Source organism: Plenodomus lingam (assembly GCF_022343315.1).
Source record: "Plenodomus lingam strain CAN1 chromosome Unknown contig_21, whole genome shotgun sequence".
NCBI lineage: Eukaryota > Fungi > Ascomycota > Dothideomycetes > Pleosporales > Leptosphaeriaceae > Plenodomus > Plenodomus lingam.
In genome coordinates, this window is record NW_027093938.1 from 87040 (window position 1) to 108105 (window position 21066).

General features: G+C 38.1%; 4 protein-coding genes across 4 annotated transcripts; 2 read left to right on the forward strand and 2 right to left on the reverse strand.

Annotated features, from left to right (window-relative positions):
• Positions 1-11263: 11263 nt before the first annotated feature.
• On the forward strand, positions 11264-12602 carry IAQ61_004977 (uncharacterized protein). Its single transcript, XM_066096565.1, has 2 exons — positions 11264-11502; positions 11550-12602. The coding sequence occupies exons 1-2, from the start codon at positions 11483-11485 to the stop codon at positions 12499-12501; spliced, it is 972 nt and encodes a 323-aa protein (XP_065953260.1). The 5' UTR covers positions 11264-11482; the 3' UTR covers positions 12502-12602.
• Positions 12603-14023: 1421 nt separating this feature from the next.
• On the reverse strand, positions 14024-15844 carry IAQ61_004978 (uncharacterized protein; the record flags this gene model as incomplete). The annotated part of the gene is made up of 5 exons (XM_066096566.1): positions 14024-14192; positions 14264-14859; positions 14918-15314; positions 15409-15547; positions 15631-15844. 5 exons carry the CDS (start codon positions 15842-15844, stop codon positions 14024-14026), a joined length of 1515 nt encoding a protein of 504 aa, XP_065953261.1.
• An 861-nt stretch (positions 15845-16705) lies between these two features.
• Positions 16706-19230, forward strand: IAQ61_004979 (uncharacterized protein; the record flags this gene model as incomplete). The annotated part of the gene is made up of 13 exons (XM_066096567.1): positions 16706-16733; positions 16816-16881; positions 16965-16974; positions 17030-17122; positions 17190-17280; positions 17334-17410; positions 17468-17519; positions 17579-17753; positions 17804-17827; positions 17889-17960; positions 18011-18514; positions 18577-18737; positions 18799-19230. The coding sequence occupies 13 exons, from the start codon at positions 16706-16708 to the stop codon at positions 19228-19230; spliced, it is 1785 nt and encodes a 594-aa protein (XP_065953262.1).
• Positions 19231-19526: 296 nt separating this feature from the next.
• Positions 19527-21032, reverse strand: IAQ61_004980 (uncharacterized protein; the record flags this gene model as incomplete). Its single annotated transcript, XM_066096568.1, has 6 exons — positions 19527-19648; positions 19734-19922; positions 19979-20433; positions 20490-20613; positions 20669-20795; positions 20847-21032. The coding sequence occupies 6 exons, from the start codon at positions 21030-21032 to the stop codon at positions 19527-19529; spliced, it is 1203 nt and encodes a 400-aa protein (XP_065953263.1).
• Positions 21033-21066: the final 34 nt, after the last annotated feature.

The following is a 21066-nucleotide window of genomic DNA, read 5'->3' on the forward strand; positions in this document are numbered from 1 at the left end:
AGCAATTCCTTATTATATATAGTATAGTTTTGTCTCTCTAGTATTAGTGCTATAGAGTAGTAAGCAACTAGGCGCTAGACGCCCCTAACTTTTTATAATAAGCAACCCCTAAGAGCGTATCCTAAATAGTCTACTTCTAATAACGTTTCTTTAGCTAGGTCCTATTATATTAGTACTAGTCTAGATATAAATACCTTTTTTAGTATATTAAATACACTCTATTCTTCCTCTCCCTATTAGAATAGGGTGTCCTTCCTAGTTAGTTAGTTTAAAGGCGCTGCTACTTTAGAAAACTTTGTAATAAAATCGCGGTAAAAGTTAGTAAAACCTAGAAAACTCCTTACCTCTCTTATATTCCTAGGGGGTTCCTATTCCTATACTACCCTAAGCTTTTTAGGGTTAGGTCTAAGTAATTTACCTACCTTAATAATATAGCCTAGGTAGCATACCTCCTTAATACTAAATGCACACTTCTCTAAGTCTAGGTATAGTCCTACTTCTTTTAATAGCGTAAGTACACGCTTTACTTTTTCTATATAGTTAAACTAGTCTCCTCCTAAATAAATTAGGATATTGTTAAGGTAGGCTGTTACATACAATCTAAGTAACTCTACAAGCGTAGCATTAATATATTATTAGAAAGTAGATAGCGCACTACTAAGACTAAATAGATACACTAACTATTTATATAACCTAAACTAGGTATAGAAAGCTATTAAGGACTTATAACCTTCTACTATTCTAACTTTATAAAAGGTAGCGTAAATATCTACTTTTATAAACTAATTTACACTAGATAGTGTGTGTAAAGTTTCCTTAATAACTAGTAGTAGGTATTAGTCTAATATTATTATACTATTAAGCATCTAGTAATCTATATAAAGGCGCTAACTACCTAATAGCTTCTTTACTAGTAATACTAGAGCTCTAGCTATAGAAGAGCTTGCTTAGATCTAGCCCTTGTCTATTAATCTAGTAAGTTATATTCTTAGTTCTAGTAATTAATTACAAGATATAGGGTATAGGGGACCCTATAGGGGGTTAGGCTAGGTTCTATCTAGGAGAGTTATTAACTAAATATAGTAATCTATACTACCTTAATAGGGTAGTAAACTACTTACTAACTCTTTATTAAACAGGTCCCTAAACTCTTATAGTTCTAGTAGCAACTTTATCTTTCTAGTTTTATACTTAGGTTTATAGGGAACTATATTACTAGTAATATAGATAGTGTGTATATTAATAGGACTTCCCTTATTAACACTTCCTAGATATTTTATTAGGCGCAAGTTATATATTACCTATAAAATATCTAGTATATTTATTGCAAAAATTTGTACCTATATATCTTCCTATTAGGGTCCTTAATTTAGCAACCCTGCTATAACTAAACCTAAGATAATAGAGATATAGGTAGGATACAGGCGTCTCCCGCTCTCCTATACTACTATATTTCCTACCTTCCTAATTATTAATTCGCCTTATAGAATATCTATAACAACGCCCTCTCTATATAGCTATAGTCTACCTAGTATTAGTTAATAGGAGAGACTAGGTACTATATAGGCTAAAAGCTAAGACCACTAACTATCTAAATTATAGTCTAATACTACTAACTATAAAATTCTTATACTCTTAGTAATTCCCTAGGTATATTATAAGGGTTGCGGGGGAATATCTATAAAGTTCCTACTAATCTATCTTGCTAACTTTTCCTTAACTGTACTAAAATACTAGCACCTTAAATTAACTATTGCTTGCACGTTCTCTACTCTACCTAGGAGGAGGGGAATAAAGAAAGGAGGATCATTTAACCTAGCCTTAATATCTAGGGGATACTTAACAGCCTCTACTATTAATAATTCCTCTATTATAGTGTCCTCCTTATACCCCTAACTTGGCCTAAAGTTAGAGGTGGCTAGTTTCCTAAATTAGAGCCACTTGCTAATACTATAACTATCTTAACACCTACTAGTTGTAGTAATAGGGTATTAGGGTATGCACGTATAAAATAACCGCCCTATCTACACTAGGTGCAGACCTTCGCTAGTTTCTATATATTAAATAGGTCCTATAGGATCTAGTTAGGACGTAATATTAGTAGTTTAGTAGGTGCACTTAATAAGGCTGCTACTTCTACTATATTTGTGTTGCTATCCTAATCTAAGTTAGACTTCTACTAGGGTTCCTTAGACTTACTAGCCTAAAGAAAACCTAGTTCTAGAGAGGCTATTTTAATATCTACTATAATTATCTTGTATTCCTCTATAGCTATGTTATAGTTTGTCCTAGAGACTCCCCTATTAAGGGAAACTAAGCGCATATAACTATTAAGAGATTACTAAAGTTATAAAAGCTTCTATTTATTATCCTAGTATAAACCTCTTAACTATATAAGGAGCTATATAAAATTTACAAAGAACTTTATAAAAGGCTAATTTTAGCCCTAATATAAGTGTTCTAATGTAACTTAGGCGCGCTCCTGCCTGTAATAGTTGCTATAATAGAATACTAGGTAGTTAAGAAACCTACTTATATCCTAACACTTACGTGCACTATCCTTAAAGTATAGTGCTATAGCACGCTAGACTATAGGTAATAACTAGGACTAAATATATATAAACCTTGCCTCCTTATCCCTAATAAAGACCTTGTCTGCACGCAGTTTAAACTCTATAGTTATTTACTAGGAGGAGAAGTTTGCCTTAGTGCTATTATATAGCAAGCTAACTAGGAAGGGTTTGTAATATAAGGTAGGAGAGGGTAGAGGTAGTATATTATTAAACCTAGTAGGCTTAGAGGAGGGTTAGGATAGAATCTAATTACGTATTTCCTTGTTCTATTAATATAGTATAGCTATTATAGCAGAGTCTTAAGCCTAATATTCTATTAATCTATAGACCTACTATATTAGCCTTTCTACTATATTAGGTTACACCTAATTATTCTAAACATCTAGCGCGTCTATCTCTTATTACTATTATAGTATATTTAGAAGAAGATACTAAAATATTATAGACTAGCCTTAAGGGAGAATATAATAAGCGTTAATAATAGTATTTAGTATCTTAAAGGAGAGGTAAGCCCTCTACGCCTTTTTATAAGTGTGTAGCGTGTTCGCTTAGTAGTAGTGGTATTAGACTTGGTCTATCTTGTTAGGCCCAGGCTTGGGCATAAGCCCAAGCCCTTTATAGTAGGGTATCTAAAAGGTATCCTATATAACTTAAAGGCATATAGGAGTGCGCGTCTGTATAGAAAAGGATAAGATTCCTACACCTATAGGTCTTATACGAAAGGACAAGAAGAACATGCCTATCCTAACTATAGGCGAGCTGTTCTCTATATATATAAGTAAGTTAGGCCTTTATTAGGCCTAACTTGGCATAGAACAATAGGCAGGCAATTCTGCCTTATTGTTACAGCTAGAACTAAGAATACAACTTACTAGATTAATAGATAAGGGCTAGATCTAAGCAAGCTCTTCTATAGCTAGAGCTCTAGTATTGCAAGTAAAGAAGCTATTAGGTAGTTAGCGCCTTTATATAGATTACTAGATGCTTAACAGTATAATAATATTAGACTAATACCTACTACTACTTATTAAGGAAACTTTGCGTATATTATCTAGCGTAAATTAGTTTACAAAAGTGGATATTTGCGCTGCCTTTTATAAAGTTAGAATAGTAGAAGGTTATAAGTCCTTAATAGCTTTCTATACCTAGTTTAGGTTATATAAATAGTTAGTATATCTATTTAGTCTTAGTAGTGCGCTATCTACTTTCTAATAATATATTAATACTACACTTATAGAGTTACTTAGATTATATACAATAGCCTACCTTAATAATATCCTAATTTATTTAGGAGGAGACTAGTTTAACTATATAGAAAAAATAAAGTATATACTTATGCTATTAAAAGAAGTAGGACTACACCTAGACTTAGAGAAGTGTGCGTTTAGTGTTAAGGAGGTACGCTACCTAGGCTATATTATTAAGGTAGGTAAATTACTTAGACCTAACCCTAAAAAGCTTAGGCCAGTATAGGAATAGGAACCCCCTAGGAATATAAGAGAGGTAAGGAGTTTTCTAGGTTTTACTAACTTCTACTATAATTTTATTACAAAGTTTTTTAAAGTAGTAGCGCCTTTAAACTAACTAACTAGGAAGGACACCCTATTCTAATAGGGAGAGGAAGAATAGAGTATATTTAATACACTAAAAAAGGCATTTATATCTAGACTAGTACTAACACAATAGGACCTAGCTAAAGAAATATTATTAGAAGTAGACTATTTAGAATACGCTCTTAGGGGTTGCTTATTATAAAAAGTTAGGGGCGTCTAGCGCCTAGTTACTTACTACTCTATAGCACTAATACTAGAGAGACAAAACTATACTATATATAATAAGGAATTACTAGCTATTATTAAGTGTCTTAAAAGCTAGTTAGTAGAGTTATAGAGTGTTTATAAACTATTTATAATATTTATAGACTATAAAAACCTAGAGTACTTTACTAGCCTTTAAAGCTTAAGTAAGTAATAGTACTACTAGGTAGAGGAACTTTTAAAATATTAGTATATCCTATAGTATAGACCTAGCTATCTTATAGGATAACCTAATACCTTAAGTAGGTAACTATAAGACTTAAACTCCTCTAAAGCAATACTATAGTTAGTAATGCGCCCTAAATTAATTTAGGTTATAGTGTTAGAAGCAGAGGAGGCGTCTAAGTTACTAAAGGGCGCTAGCCTTTTCGCTAACCTATATATATAGATACTATAGGATAAAGTAGTATTAGAAGATAAGATATACTAAGTGCGTCTTAATGTAGTTTAGAAAGGCGCTAGGTCTTTCCTAGTTCTAGCTAATATAAAGCAATAGATTAGGGACTGTACAATTAGCGCACACAGCACTTTGCTTTAAAGGGGTATTATTTAGTTACTAATATAGGAACCCCTTATAACTACTATTATATAGTAAGCATATAAATTAGGTTTAGTAGGATATCTAGGAAAGAATATAATATTTTAAATACTACACTATAACTATTATTAGGATAGAATATTAGAAGATATTACGTAGTATATTTAGAACTACTATTATTATAGTGCTTATATCTCCTAGAGGCGCTAATAGGGTCTATTACAACCTATACTAGTTACGTTATAATACTAGTCTTAAATATCTATAGATTTTATAGTTAACCTACCTATAAAAGATAATAGAAAACCTTAGTACCTATTAGTTATTACTAATAGATTATCTAAATATATTTAGCTTAAAGTAATAGTCTCTATAGTAGCTAATTATTGTGCAAGGATCTTCTAGGATAACTAGTAGTAGTTCTAGGGCTTCCTATCCTCTATTATTACTAACTAAGGCTCTAACTAGTTAGGATCTTTCTAGACAACGTTATGCTAGATAATAAAGATAAACTAGTTACTATCTACTATATACTACCCTTAGACAGATAGCAGGACAGAGCAGGCAAACTAAGAAGTGTAGGTAGTGCTACGCATAATAGTATACTTTAAGCAGACTAACTAGCCTAACTACCTACTAGCCTACTAACTTGTACTTAATAATAAGGACTCTAGTATAACTAGTATTAGCCTAAATCTACTTTTAAATAGGTATACTATAGACACACTATAAAAGTTAATATTACTACTAGTAAAGCCTAAGAATCCTTATAGGGAGGCTGTAGCGTTCTTATTACACCTATAGAGAGGTGTAGAGCTAGCGCAAGCTACTATTATATTCTAATAGTAATAATAATAGGAAGCAATAAACTAGTCCTAACGCCTAGCTAAAAAGTTCCTAAAAGGTAATATAGTTTATTTTATAATACGTAATATAAAGATAAACTAACTAAGTAAAAAGTTTAACTAGCTATAAGTAAAGTATAAAGTAATAGAAGTTCCTACTCTACTTATAGTAGTATTAGACTTACTAGGGAGCTTATATAAGACTATGCATGTAGATCTGCTAGAGAGAGCTACTAATAACCTACTACTAAGCTAGAAGCTTTAGGACTTATAACTAGGTTTAATAGTTACTCTAGAAAATAAAGATATAATACTAGATAAATAGGAAGTAGAACAGATCCTTTATATAAAGAATATAAGAAGAAAAGGGAAGTATTAAGTCCTAGTAAAATAGAAGGGGTATATTAATCTAATATAGCACCTACTAGAGGTAGTATAGGATACTAAGGCTCTAGATAGGTTTAAGGAATAGTATAGGGATGCCACGCATAATAATAGCCTAATATGTATAAAAACTAGGAAGCAAAGGTAAAAGGAAACTAGAATAATAACTTAGACCTTTATTATAATTAAGAAGTAGAAAGGTATTAGAGAAATCTTTTAATTATCCTTATAACACTCTAAGCAAGTGCCCTGCTACTAAAGTTTTATAATATAGCTAATAATTAGGTAGTAGTATCTATACTATTACTATCTATAACTAACCCCCCTTTAGCCCCCCCTAAACTATTATTTATATTATTCTAACGCCTCTACGTCTCTTAGTAATAGTAGTAACGCTTACGCGTAGTATAAGTAGGGGACAACTTAGTTAATAAGTATAAGTAGTAGTAGTAGTAGTATTAGGAGGAGGGTAGTGCTTTAATAGCTTACTAACGTATAGCACCCTAGGCCTAAAGAAAATAAATATTAGAATAGATATAAAGGGAATAAGGGAAAACTAATACTAATAATAAGAGTCTTAATGCCTTAGGTAGTGCGCTTAGTAGCGCTCTTAAGCCTATTAATATAAAGGTTAGTTTAGGCCTAGGTCTTGTTTATATACTAGTTAATACGCTAGAAGGTAATACTAGTAGTAGTAGTAAGCTATATAACGTTATTATTGCTATAACTACTACGTAAAGGTATAATAGCAGACTAAAGAGGAAACGCTAGAGCACTAGTAGTAGATAGAATAATAGCACTAAGCTAATACTAATTATAGGCGCGTAAGTAAGTAGTAGGGGCAAGTAAAGTAACAGCGTTATTAGTTTAAGCCCTTAATATAAGATCCTTAAAATAATAGTAGAGCTAGTAGAACTATAGTATAAACTAGTAATAAGTGCCTTTAGTAGGTTTCCTTATAAAAGTACTAAGGGTCCCCTTCTTTATAATATAAAGGCGATCCTCCTAGTAACTATAATAAAACTAAAGCTAGTTGCAGAGGGCTTAGTAAACGTTAGGATTATTAGCAAGAATAGCTTCTAACTAAGTATAAGTCTTATAGCTACAATAGCAGGACTTATATAAGCGCCCTAGATATAGTTAGAACTTGCTATAAAGGAAATAAAAATTAAGGGGAACTTACTACTACCCTCCTAATAGTTACACTTACTAAAGAGATAAAGCTAGTTAATACACTAATTATAGGGAAGTAGCTTTATAAAGCTACTATTATATTCCTTATTATCTAAGTTACTAGAAATAATAAAGCTACTAAGTAACTAGGTTTAGGGAGATATGTGCTAAACAAAAAGTTAGTGCAGGAAACATAGGGAGAATATTAGAAGTACGCACCTTATCTTAGTAGGCCTAGCGCGGGCTCTAACTGCCTTATAGTAGATCCCTACTACTAGCACTAGTAGCTATAGACAAAGATATAATAGGGACTAGATAGGCAGGATTAATAGAAAAAGATTAGAGAAAGGGCTAATTAGTGGGGAAAATCTGTTATATAACAAAGTAAGTTTAGGAAATTTATAGTAGGGTAGGATAGCTATATTAGAACTTTTATAGTAGGATACTAAAATAAGCGTATAGACGCCACGCGCGCGTATTGCTTAATATATAGGCCTGTTATAAATTAGGAAGAAATATAAAGATATAATAATAAAACTAAAAAAAATATAGTAATAAAGCCTAATATAGATTATAGAGGACAAAGATATAACCCTAGACCCCTAGAAAGACGATTTCACGATAGTTTATAGGGGAAGGTTAGGGGTATGTAAAGGACTTAGGCTTATGCCTAAGCCTAGGTCTAACACAAGATAGACCAAGTCTAACACCACTACTAAGCGAATATACTAGACACCTATAAAAAGGCGTAGAGGGCTTATCTCTCCTTTAAGATACTAAATACTATTATTAACGCTTATTGCATTCTCCCTTAAGGCCAGTCCATAACACTAAGTAGTAGTTAATCTTAAGAGATTTATTTATATTCTAGTATTAATCAGATAATTAACTGCGTCTCCTTGTATATTAGCGTAGTATATTAGTAGTTTAGTATAGTATATTATTAAGCTTAATTCCTAGTTAATATGTAACCTATCTCTTTTTTCTTACATAACTAAATCTTTTCTATACCTATTTATATTTTTTCTAAATTAGAGCTAAACCAAGGTATTATATACTTTAGGTATTCTTTATATACTATACTAACCTAGTATAGAGCCTATAACCTGCCCTAATTATCTAATATAGCTAAAGGATAGGACTAGCGTACCCTTTAGATACTAGATTAGGACTAGTGTGCTTCCTAGGTTCTCCTACTCTACTATACTTACCCTACTAAGGCTAGTATAGCTATTAGACTCCTTAGGTCTAGGACTCCTATATATATTAATACTAGGGTATAATCTAGTAATATTATAGGAAGTATTAGCGTATTTATATCTACTTACTATATTACTTTCTTCTCTCTCTATCTCCTACTCTTATAAATAGCCCCTACTCCTTAGTAGCTATATCTCTAAATCCCCCTTTATATAGTGCTAGCACTTATATTTGTTTTTAGTAGGTTCTTGTTATATTAGTAGCTTTAGCCTAACCGTATTTTGCTACTAATAGCGCACACTATCCTAGGGGCTCTATCCTATACCTAAATAAGCTAATTATAGAAATATTAGCCTATTATAGTAATATAGTATTTAAAGTAGAAGAGATTAACGATAGAAGATATAGTCCTAATAATTAATAGGAATATTTAATTAAATAGAAAGGTTATAGTAAGAAGGGAAATTTATAAGAGCTAGGATCCTCTATATTATATAATACGCTACAGGAATTCTAAAAAACATTAGGAGTTCCTAATAGAAGGTTAAAGGTGGACTAGGGTAAGGTAAGTAGTAGAAAGATAAGGTGTTAAGAATAACTACCTCTATAGAGGGAAGGTAGGTAATAAAATTAGGTAGAGGATTTATATTTAAAATATCTACTAGATAGCCTATAATAGCCTATAATAACTTAAAAACTAGTTATAATAGGTATAAATACTACTAAATCTCCTTTAGATAAGTAGAAATTCTAAACTTAATCTACTAATTTCTAGATAGCTAATAAAAGTAATAATTCTAGCCTAGAATAGCCTAAAACTACTTAACTAAGTATCTTTTAGTTAAGAGCTTCTAACTAAGCATATATAGTAATTAACTAGTAAGTTATACTACCTTTTTTATTGTTAGTAGTAGATATGTTTATAGCTTCTAGCTTAGTAATCTTACTAATAAGGTCCTATATTCTATAGCCTACTTAGTATTATAGATAGTTTTAGTATTAACTATATAGCCCTATAATAGGTTAGTATATATTAGAATAGGCTAAAATAAAGAAATAAAGATTTCTCTAGATTATATAAGGCCCCCTAGTCTTAGCTTTAACCTCTTTTTTTATATAGGCGTTAAAGATATACTTCTTAACTTTAGCTTTACTAGTAATTATCTAAGTATTATAAACATAGCCCTTAGGTAAATCTTAGACTAAGTAGAATTACTAGAATTAGTAGCACTACTATAGAAAAATAAAAAATTATAGTAAGGGATTAGTTCCCTAAAAAATAAGGTTAATATAGCCTAGAATAGCCTAAAAAAGACTATTTAGGCTAGAAAGAAGTATTACCAAGTTAAGTCCTACAAAAGGGGATAATAGTATTCTATAATAGTATATTTAGTAATCTTAATTTATTTACTAGATATATAATTATTATTTTTAAGTATATTAATACTAGTAAGGTAATTAGGGGCTATACTAAAGTAGATAGTCTTTAGAAGGCTAGAAATATACTTAAGATCACTATTATACTTATTTAGACCCTATTATAGGTTAGAATAGCCTATTCTAGGGTAATATAGGTATACCTATTATACTATATTTCTAACTAAGGACAAAATAGTACAAGTACTTATAAAAACACTTAGTCTTACTATTAACCTTTTAACTAGTAAAAATACTAAGCTCCTAATTATTAAAGACTAGTATTATGTAACTTAGCTTCCCTAGATACTAATACTACCTATTAGTAAAGGCGTTAATATAGTAAATATAAAAGTAATTAGTAAAGGCCCTATTTATTATTATAGAATTACTTATAATAGTAGTGTCTATAGTATAGCTATAAAAGAAGTAGAGAAATATAATAAGGTACTTTAAAACATCTATAAGCTAAATTAGTAATATATAGCGGTAGAATAGCCTATAATAGCCTACTATAACTATTTTAGAAATAAATAAGAAAAAGAATTTAAAGAAATGCTTACTAAATAAAATAGGTAAGGGGTAGAGTAAAAGATTAAGAAAAGAATTTAGGCTAGAAGTAGGCCTAGTTTTATATAGGCGCTAGTAGTAGTAGCTAGTAAACTAGTAAAGTTAGTAGGTAAAAGTAAAGGTCAAAGTAAGAATCAAAATTCTAGCCTTACTTTAGATTTAGTAAACTAAATAATAGCGCTAGGATACGCTAGAATAGCCTATTATAAACTAAAAAGAAGGCATGTAGCCCTAGAAAGCCTATAATCTATCTAGTTAAGTTAGTTAGGGTAACCTTTCTAAAAAGGGGGGATAATATTAGAATATAGGGCTCTACTAACCTTACTAACCTAAGTATAGGCTAGAATAGCCTAAGCTAGATAGATTATATAATTATAAGTAGTATAAATACATATAAGAATTAATATACACAGTATTAATTTGTTTAATATTTAATTAACACCTATTATTCTAATCTACTACTAAACCTCTATCCCCCACCATAACGTCTTACACCTAATTAGACCCCCTCAAAAGCCACTTATATAATCTAAAATATATAATCTACTCTAATAGATCTAATAATTACAGCTCTAAAAAAATCTTACAATAATAGCCGCTGTGGGTGGCGCAATATCCTTATTTAGTGGGTGGTGGATTTTGGTGTTGGTAGGCGCTCGGTGGGGGTGGGCGCTCCGTGGTGGATCACGTTATTGTGACTCGGACGAATATCATTTGCCGTTTTCCGGCATGATGCAGGCAGCAAAGCTCAGCGACAACGCTGTTAGACGCCATTGCATTTAGCAATAATGCTGTGTTACATTTTTAATCTTCAACAACCAGTCAATGCGAAGCACGTAGGTGTTTGCTGTACAACCCTGCATATTCTCGTCTTCTTAATCCCCCGCATTGCAAGTTATTTTGAGTTAAGAATTGACTTCCTTATTCTTTACTTTGCAAAAGCGATCTGAGAATTGTTATGTAGAAATGGCTCCAACCTTTAAGGAGTAAGTTCTATTCCTAATGCTGAACCAGTTGAGCTAAAGCTCGGCAGCTTTATCCAATCACATCAATTTACTTTCTTCGTCGGCCAAGAGGGAAAGCCCATCGTGGTGCATGCAGCTGCGATTGCTGCTACCAGCCAGCAACTAGATGCACTTATCGATGGTGGAATGGAGGAATCTGCAACGCGATGTGCGAGGATCAAAGATGTAAAGGTCGACGATTTTATCCGGTTTTGCGAGTACGCTTACCGCGGCGACTATACCACGCCGCCGTGGGAAGAAGACCTGCCAGAACCGAGCGCTACGTCCAGCAAGGGCCAGCAGAACAGGGACAATCCCTGGGGCAGTCTGGCGTCTAAGAAGAAGAAGAGTAAGAAGGGGAGTGTGGTTCCTGTTCCGGAGATATATGAACCTGTTCCGGAGATACCGGTACCGGTAGATGAACCTGTTCCGGAGATATATGAACATGTTCTGGAAGAAAACTCATTCGCCCCGACGACCCCTGAACCTTCATTTGAAGCAACGACCATCTCGAGGACCCCATTACGGGCCCGATTTAACAGCCGAACCTACCTTGACGATGGCGGTCCCAAAGCTCAGATCCTTCATCACTTCGAACCCCAACCCAACACTACCGTAAACCAAAACTTCACGCCAGTCCTCCTTGCCCACGCACGGCTGTACTGTTTTGCGCATCTACGTTTAATAGAGCCACTCAGAGCGCTAACACTCTCCAAGCTGCATAAGACACTCCTGAACTTCAAGTTGTTCACAAGGCGCGTTAGAGACATCATTGAGCTCGCGAGATTTGCATACTCAAACCCAGACCTGCCGGATAGAAGGGGCGACGGAACTATTGACGACCTAAGGAAACTGGTGGTTGAGTATATTGTGTGCGAGATTGACACGATTGGAACATGCGATGAATATGTCAAGTATATGGAAGAGGGCGGCGAATTTGTAGGAGATTTCTGGAGAATGGTTAGCGACTATATAGTTTAATGGAGGGGCATGGTAATGTGCAAGGATCTAAATGGCTACAATATAAACCAGCTAGTGTCAGAATATAAGCTAGTTCTTAGGGATAAGAGCCTAGAGAGGGATAGATAAGAAATTTTAGTAACTAAGTATATTGCTATACTTATTGTTATAGTTAAATATAATCTACTATAATAATCTACTATAAGTGTATCTTACTATTTCTATATACTAGGTAGGAGTGCTCCTTACTCTCCTATATATTAAAAGAATGTTATTTTCTGCTAGGAAACGACTCTAAAGAGGATTATATATAACTCACACTATTCTACAAAGAATAGGAGTCTAGACTCTAGTGCTTTGAATTACCAACAAAATCTTTAGTGTAAGCATAGATAGTTAAGTTTAGTTTTTTACTTTTCTAAGTTTAGTAACTAGTTCTTTACCCTTTCTATATCTAAATTTTAATACAACTCTTATAAGTTATATAGTTTTAGATGGAAGTTTATAGTTAGGACATAGCTGCTAGTAATAGCTAACATACAATAACTAGGGATATTTTAAGTTTAGGTTAGAACTTTAATATAGAAAACTCTAGACTACTATTATAAGTTAGTTAAGGGTTTAGGCTAATTAAGGCTTATGATATCTAAAGGGTAGATTTAGCGCACGGTTTAGATACTAATTAGGACAAGCGCCCTTATAGTAAAGAGGGCTTATAGAAGAAAATATAAACACAATATAATTAGACAATTAATTAATTTTAACAACCATTTTCTCTATTATTATAGTATTAGGTATCTATCTAACAAGCGTACACCATATAGTAAGATATTCTTGCTAGAAAGAGTAGGGTTATAGACGAAAGACTAAAAAGAATATGTAATTACAAGCTAGCGGCCCCTCTATCAAAAGGTAGGTAATAAGCGTAGCTAGAACAAAAAATAGGAATTATTAATAAATAATTAATCTATATATATATTATTACTTCTATCCTTTACATTTTAAGTATTAGATCTAATACTAGTAAGTGTATTAACTATAATAAAATTAAGATCTACTTATACCTAGAGCGTATATTGTAGCATAGATACTAACTAGATTATAGAGTGTCTTAATCTAATTAAGTAATCTAACCCCTACTTAATATGTTTAATTACTACCTATAGCTAATCTACTCTCTAAATCTAAAACTAGCTTACTACTAAGTTCCTAATAGAAAATAGAGCTGTAGTAAGGAAGGTTTACTAATTATACACCTTCTAGTAAGGTAGCTAAACCTCTATACGTATAAGTCCTATTGTAGTAGATATAATCTAATAATCTATCTCATAAATTATTCCTAAGCTTAACATTAGGTAATTGATAGTAGTAGAGAGTTATATTTGAGTTTAGAATCTCTCTTCTATGACACAAAGTAGATATAAGTGGTAGATTCTATAGTAAGGCCAAAAGTAATAATAATATTTAGACAAACTGTCGTGATATTACAATCTGGCTGTTACACTAAAATTATCCTACAAATTAGGCCTACTCGATCCAAACACTAAACCTGCGGTCGGGTTACATAACAGTTGAGTACTGCTTTAGCCTTTGTGCCAATAACAAACTCATCGCTGGACATTCGGAAGTCTGTAGCTTGAATGCCTTCGAATTCGAAGTCAAAACGAGGAGCGAAGGCGGCGAGAGCGAAATATAGATCGGCCCATGCAAGGCTGTACCACGCGTCAGTCAAAAGGAGGCATAGATTGTATAGAATGGAACGTAGAAGGAAAGCTGTACGTACTACATGCCAGCACAAATTCTAGTTCCTCTCGAGAAGGGTGCGTAGGTTTTGCCAGACGCCCTACGCTTCTCCATATCCATCCACCGGTCAGGAATGAAGTCGTATGGGTCCGGGTACAAATTTTCATCTAGATGCATCCAGATGGTCGTCATCCCAACAGGCGTTCCGGCGGGGATGCACCAATCTTCGTAGTACAGGTCTTTGTCCGGAACAACACGGGCCATGCGTGACGCGATCGCCGGGCTTAGTCGCAAGGCTTCCATTATGCAAGCCGTCAAGAATGGCAACTGCTCGAGGGTTTTCAGGTCTACGGTGCAACCCGGAGAGGTATTAACTGTCTTCAGCTCAGCCCGGAGACGTTGCAGAATCTCAGCATCATTGAAGACGTGAAACAGCATCAATCTTAGGACACCGGAGACAGTCTCTAAGCCGGCGCCCACCAAGGTCTGAATTTCATTACGAACTCGCGGTAATTCCTTATCAGGAGGTGGAAGGCTAGACTCCACGATCTCTCGGACAATGGTATGGGGCGTATCCTTATCAGCAGATGAGGTTTTAGCATAAGTGAGCAGTCTTTCAGTTTCTTTGTCAATATCCTGGGAGGTCTGTTAGCGATTTATCTATTCTGAAGACAACATAACCGAGCCGCCTTACCTGGAGAAATGCAAAGAAGGTCTTGGCGTCATTGTTGGCCAACTTCGATACAAAATCAAGTGGGATCTGCTTTAACGCTTTGCCCACCCGGGGGAAGTGTTTGGCGAAGCGCCAAAGGAAACCCACACTCTGGCACATATCCGCAATAGTAACATTGAAATCCTCTTGTTCGAGACTACCATACGCTTTACCGATTATGAAATCACACTGGAGATCCTGCACAAGTGCGCCAACTGCAGCTCCTAAATTGATCATGGTACCAACGCGATCATCAAGCCTAGCAACGAGCTTGTCGACATTGCGGACAATAACCTCCTGCCGCGATGCCACACTGGCCTTACTCAAGTAATGGCTGAGCGGCATACGACGGGCATGATGAAGTTCGTGTTGAGAAGTACTATTCACTCCTTAGCAGATATAAATGCTGTTTTTAGGCTCAAGGGATGAACCATAAGAATCACTTCGAGGCAAATGAACGGCAGGAGACGGACCAGATCGTAGCACCATCGGCAATGAAGCCATTGCATGCCCATTGATACTTATTCCAGCGGCCTTGCTGGCAATACATCTTCTCATAGAAGGTAGGGCTGATAATGTGAAGCTCATGCGGGCTGATACGGATAATAGGCCCTGATTACAAACAAGAACCTAGTTAGAATAGAATGTGAAGTCAAAGCGACGCAGTTAAAATGGCTAATAGAGTGGATTAATACCATAAGCTTTGTGCAAATCGGCAATCTTGAAGGTATATTGCCCTTCACGGATCACATCGTAGTACAATTCATACCAGCGAGTGATAGCGGCCAATTTGCTCCCAGGAAACTTGGCAAGGGGGTGCAAGTAAAGACGATAGAAAGCAAGGCTCGCACAATAGACAATGAGGACCACCACAACAGTGTTCCAAGACAACAGCTTGTACGGGTCCATGATGGCTTGAAGTTTGTTTGCAAGACAAACTTGGTGGCCGTGTGTGGGGAGATTCAGCTAAATGATGGTCTTGAGCTTAACATACCGGTACTGCTTACCGGCCGGTAAACAAATCGCAACCTTGTCATTGTTGCAATGTTACGGCGGCAACTACGAATACAATTGTCGCAAAATCTACCATAGATATTAGTCGAGCAAAGATCGTATATTGATTACTTGGTGGGTTGGCCTCATCCACGTACTTGGCATGCATACCTAATTTAGCCTGTCCTCACAATAATGTGGTATCTACCTAGCCGCACCCTGGTCACGAAAGCCTAGGCGAAAACTGCGCCGACTTGTAGGCAGACTCTACTATTGTATTTACAGGGCCCCACCATGCAATCCCCGAGCCACGAACATGCCATGCACAGGATCCTCGCCACTTTGACTTGCCGGGCACCCATTGGACTAAGTGGACCTCTGCCCAGACCTTTCATGCGGGGTAGCTGCATTAAAGGCGCTACTGTCTCTTCAGGGATTACTTAAAATGCACGTTCAATCAACTTTCGACGTCTGTCAGACCATCTCGTATGTTGGGGGCCAATTCTAGAACACCGGCAGGCTGCAGCACCGCTGTGCTGTCTAAGCAGGGATGTGGCTGTGTAATAGTGTGAAGCTGCTACTCTTGCTGTAAATCCCATCTGTAGGGTACCAAGCTGACTGCAGGCCAGCAAATAACTTCATCATACAACTCGAGTGCCTCAATTCCGCGGAAGTCTAGGCATACAGCCCAGTCAACCTATGTATTTGCACAGAACTCAAGCTGCTCATTTCTAGTTCGTTTGTGATGTCTTGCGCCCGGGCTCATTTCCCACACCGATGTTGCACTCGATTGGCTTTTTCCAATGTAAGCGTCCTGACTGAGAATATTGGCTGCTGTGCCACCTACTGTTGCATTTCACCCATTTGACAGCACCTTACTTGATCAGCCATAGCGCTGCCCTTTAAAATTTCCGGCAGCTTCAGGACTGCCGATCGCAGGCCTGCGGCGATAGGTAGTAAACAATCAACAGCTTTCAGTACAAAATTTTATGACGAGCCACCAGCGAAAACGTGATTCGACAACCGATTCCCTCAGTCAAGGCTAGGTCTTCTTTGCTGCACCGGTGCGAATTCCGGTCGCTGATTCTGCTTAACATATAGACATCACGTCCATCCCATCTACAAGTGGACCTGCAATGGCCACTCCGAAATCCCTCCTCGACAGGCCCTCGACGCCGAAAACCGCCTCTGCAAGTGCTGAACCCGCGAACACAGATGCGAAACAGGACCTATCTGTCTTAACACCAGTACCCGACCGCAGATATGTCACCGGATTTAAGCTATACATCATTGTGGCAGCAGTTGCCTTTGTCAGCTTCCTCATGCTCCTAGACAACATGATCGTTAGCACGGTAGGAGGCGCCTCCTAGGGTAGGAGTTGATACAGGCTAATCGTGCGACTCAGGCCATCCCGCGCATCACTGACCAGTTTCATTCCCTCCCCGACGTCGGCTGGTACGCCAGTGCATACCAATTCGGAAGGTATGTGTTACTTCACGTAATCAGATGCGCAAATACCTAACGTTGCTATCCGTTCAGTTCAGCGCCGCAGCCTTTGACAGGAAAAATATACAAATTCTTTAACACCAAGGTTCGTGATACTTGTCATTTGTTCTGTTCATGTTTCAAGCCTTGGACTGATCGCAACAGTGGACGTATTTAGTCTTCTTCCTTATTTTCGAAGTCGGGTCAGTAATATGTGGCGCCGCTACCTCGTCTGCCATGTTTATTACAGGCCGGTTTATTGCCGGCTTCGGTGGTGCGGGCATCGCGACCGGATCTATCACGATCATTTCACTGTGCGCGCCTCTGGAACAACGCCCACGTAAGCGAAGCCTATTATGATGTTGAGTCATGTACTGACGCTTTTGCCAGCTCTGATAGGTTTAAACTTAGGATGTAAGTTGTCAGAGGCGCTTCCATTGGATTGTGGCCGCTCTTGCTAACTCGCATTGAACAGTCAGCCTCCTTGGACTTGTTCTGGGACCTCTTATCGGGGGCGCATTCACATCCTACACAACATGGCGCTGGTGTACGTCCTCTCTACTTCCTCAGAATTCCAAAGTTGACTGATCATGCCAGGTTTCTACGTGAATCTGCCAGTCGGCGCGCTTGCAGTGCTCGGCATAATTCCCCTACGTGTCCCTGAGGAGAAGATCAAGCCGAACCCCTTGGCTCTGCTACCGCGGTTACATCATTACCTCGACCTCATAGGCTTCGCTCTCCTAGCGCCCGCCGTTCTGCAACTTCTCCTCGCTCTCCAATTCGGAGGCCAAGCTCATCCGTGGAAATCGGCAGTAGTAATTGGCCTGCTCTGCGGGTCCGTAGCGAATTTTGTCGTTTGGGGATTCTGGAATCGACACCGCGGGGAGGACGCGATGATGCCTCGCTCAATGATCAGCCGGAGAGATGTCTTGTTCTCCGGGCTGTACGTGGCCTTTCTCACGTCTGCGGTCTACGGAGGCATTTATTATCTTCCACTGTATTTCCAAGCTGTGAATGGCGTGAGCGCAATCAAGAGCGCGGTTCATCTCCTTCCCTTGATTATATCGCAGCTTATAACGGCTGGCTTCTCGGGTGTTGCTGGTAAGTCAATCGCATGTCCAAAAATCTGATAGAAACCATGAAAGCTAACAAACCACCGGCAGTCACCAAAATCGGCTATGTAATTCCAGTAGCTGTCTTTTCGACTGTCTTCCTCTCGATAGGAACCGGCCTATACTCCCTTCTTCAGCCTGGTAGCTCAAGCGGCAAATGGATTGGCTTCCAAATTCTAGGCGGCGTCGGCTTCGGAGCTGGTCTACAATTGGTTTGTCTCCTTTCATACCCCATCTGTCCCTTTCGTCTTGTTAACCCACTCGATCACACAGGCAATCATAGCTGTGCAAGCAGCGATGAACAGCGAAGAGCTGACCTCAGGTATCGCTTTTGTCGTCTTCAGCCAGGCCTTCGGGCCTACCATCGCAATGACGCTCTATAATGTCATCTTTCTCGAAAGCATAAAGGACCAAATCCCTAAACTTGCACCTAACGTCAGCGCTACTAATATAGTGAATGCCGGCGCTACGGGGTTTCGCTCTTTCGTGTCGCCTGAAGACTTGCCGGGTGTGCTGAAGGCGTATGCAAATAGTATTGATCGCACGTTCTACCTTGCGGCGGCGCTGGCGACACTGTGTGGCATCTTCCTGTGGGGAATGGGCTGGCATGATCTGAGGGGGAAGAAGGGCGAGGATGGAACGAAGTCAACGGGCGAAGGCACGGACGTGGATCAGTCGAGGGAGGACATGGAGAAGGTTGCTTGAATTGAAATTTGTGATTCTTTGTTAAGCGTTTGTAATTCTTGCAGGGATCTGAGCTAACGTAAGTTTCTGCAAAGGGACGGTAATTAGGCAACGGCGCGATATGGGTTGACTGAGGTTTCCAAAAGAGGGGCACCATGAAGCTTCTCTTTGTATCATAATTTGCTAGATGTCTGCGCAAATGGGACATGAAGGCTATAGCGGATTGTCACTGTGGGCTTCTATATGTGACAAATTTCAAGTGTGTTTTCAAACAGCTAATACCACAGACTTCCTGACCTTGGCCACAAGTCAATTGATTAGAGACCCGCAACGATGACGGAATCTTCAAACTCCGTGTCATAATTGATCACTTCATGCAACTGTAGTCCAGCGCTGTTCAACAAAATCTCCCATTGAGCCCTTGTGCGTTCGATACCGCCTGCAAGACTTTTAGCTTAGGAATTTCGTATCAGGTGGGAAAAGCGTAGAGAATTTCCGCGTTGAATAGGACTGGTTGTACGTACCTACGCAAATCATAACCTCGACATCGTGCTGCGCTCCTTGCGCTGTCGCGTCCCGCTCAGGAAGAACAATCTCGTCGATCAGAAGCACCGAATCCTCAGTCAGCCCTTCCTTGGCATTGACGAGGATCTGCTGGCAAGTAGAATCACCCCAAGCATGGAAGATGTTGCGGAGATAGTAAGTCCGGGCTCCTAAAGAGAGTCAACCAAGATTTCCCTCCCTCTACTCTTTCAAGATCTGATCATACCTTTGACAGTCTGTGGGGTAAAAATATCATGCACTTCCGCCTCAATGCCCATGGTTTTGAGCTCCAACTTCGCCTGCGCCACAACCTCGGGCCTATCCTGCAACAGCACCCTCCCCTTCAGATTCGGAAACCTCTTCCTGAGTTCACGTGACTGCGGCCCCGTCGAGCCACCAATGTCTACGAACAAGATAGTATCGCTGTCTGTGTTTTGCGCGAAGCGCTCTTCGAAGTTCAGTGCATCAAAGAACAACGGCCGCTCCTCGCGCTGGACCCTCATATGCGCTTGTGCGAGTTCCAGTGCCCACGGGTTATCGGCTAGCCATGCGTAGGGATGTTTGTCTGAAATGTTGAGGGTGCTGCTCCAGGCGGTGGGGAGGATGCCAACGGGGTCTTTGTATTCGATCTTCTCGAGCCAGTCAGGGAGGTTGAGGGACCCGTGGGCGGTGATTCTGCGCCTATCTGGAAGATTAATGTGAATACTGGGTATTGTCAGTTGGTAGATCGCACTCACGTCCATCGGAGAGAGTTAGCGTGGTCGTTGTTGCTGAGAGCTCGGGTTACGTTGGTTGCTTGGAAGGTGTCGTCGTCATTTTGGGCTATGACTTCTGTGGCTTGGTAATAACGTAGTAGTCTCTCTGGGGATACTTAATAATTATTGCTTCAAGAGAACAAAAGTATGAGCACACGCACTGAGTAGGTTCAGGTGAATACCAGTCTTTTCGGATATCTCTGTGATCTTAAAGGGACGAAGTTCGGCTGCTAATGTGGCAAACAACTTGCTTTCCACACCAACGAGGGCGAAAGGTAGTTGGAGATGCTGATGGTGGTGGACTTTAGCTACGCAGGCGTAAGAGGATATTCAACATACTGCGTAGCCAATTCTGCGCAGTGTCTCTCTGTTCGTTTCCAAAGCAATAGAAAGCTTACGCCCACCCTCCACTAAGCGGCGACGTGTTGCTTCATTGCCTATTTTGGCCGTGGCGCTTTCAGGCTCCTTCAGAATTGACTCAATCTGGTCTGCCAGTGCTTCATAGTTGAAATTGTTGGAAGTCATTGCAAGCTCGAGATAGGAATTCAAGATTAGCGTA

Coding starts and splice junctions, on each gene's coding strand:
- IAQ61_004977 (XM_066096565.1), top strand. CDS start 11,483: ATGGCTCCAACCTTTAAGGA. Junction 11,503..11,549: donor ATGGCTCCAACCTTTAAGGA/GTAAGTTCTATT, acceptor AAAGCTCGGCAG/CTTTATCCAATCACATCAAT.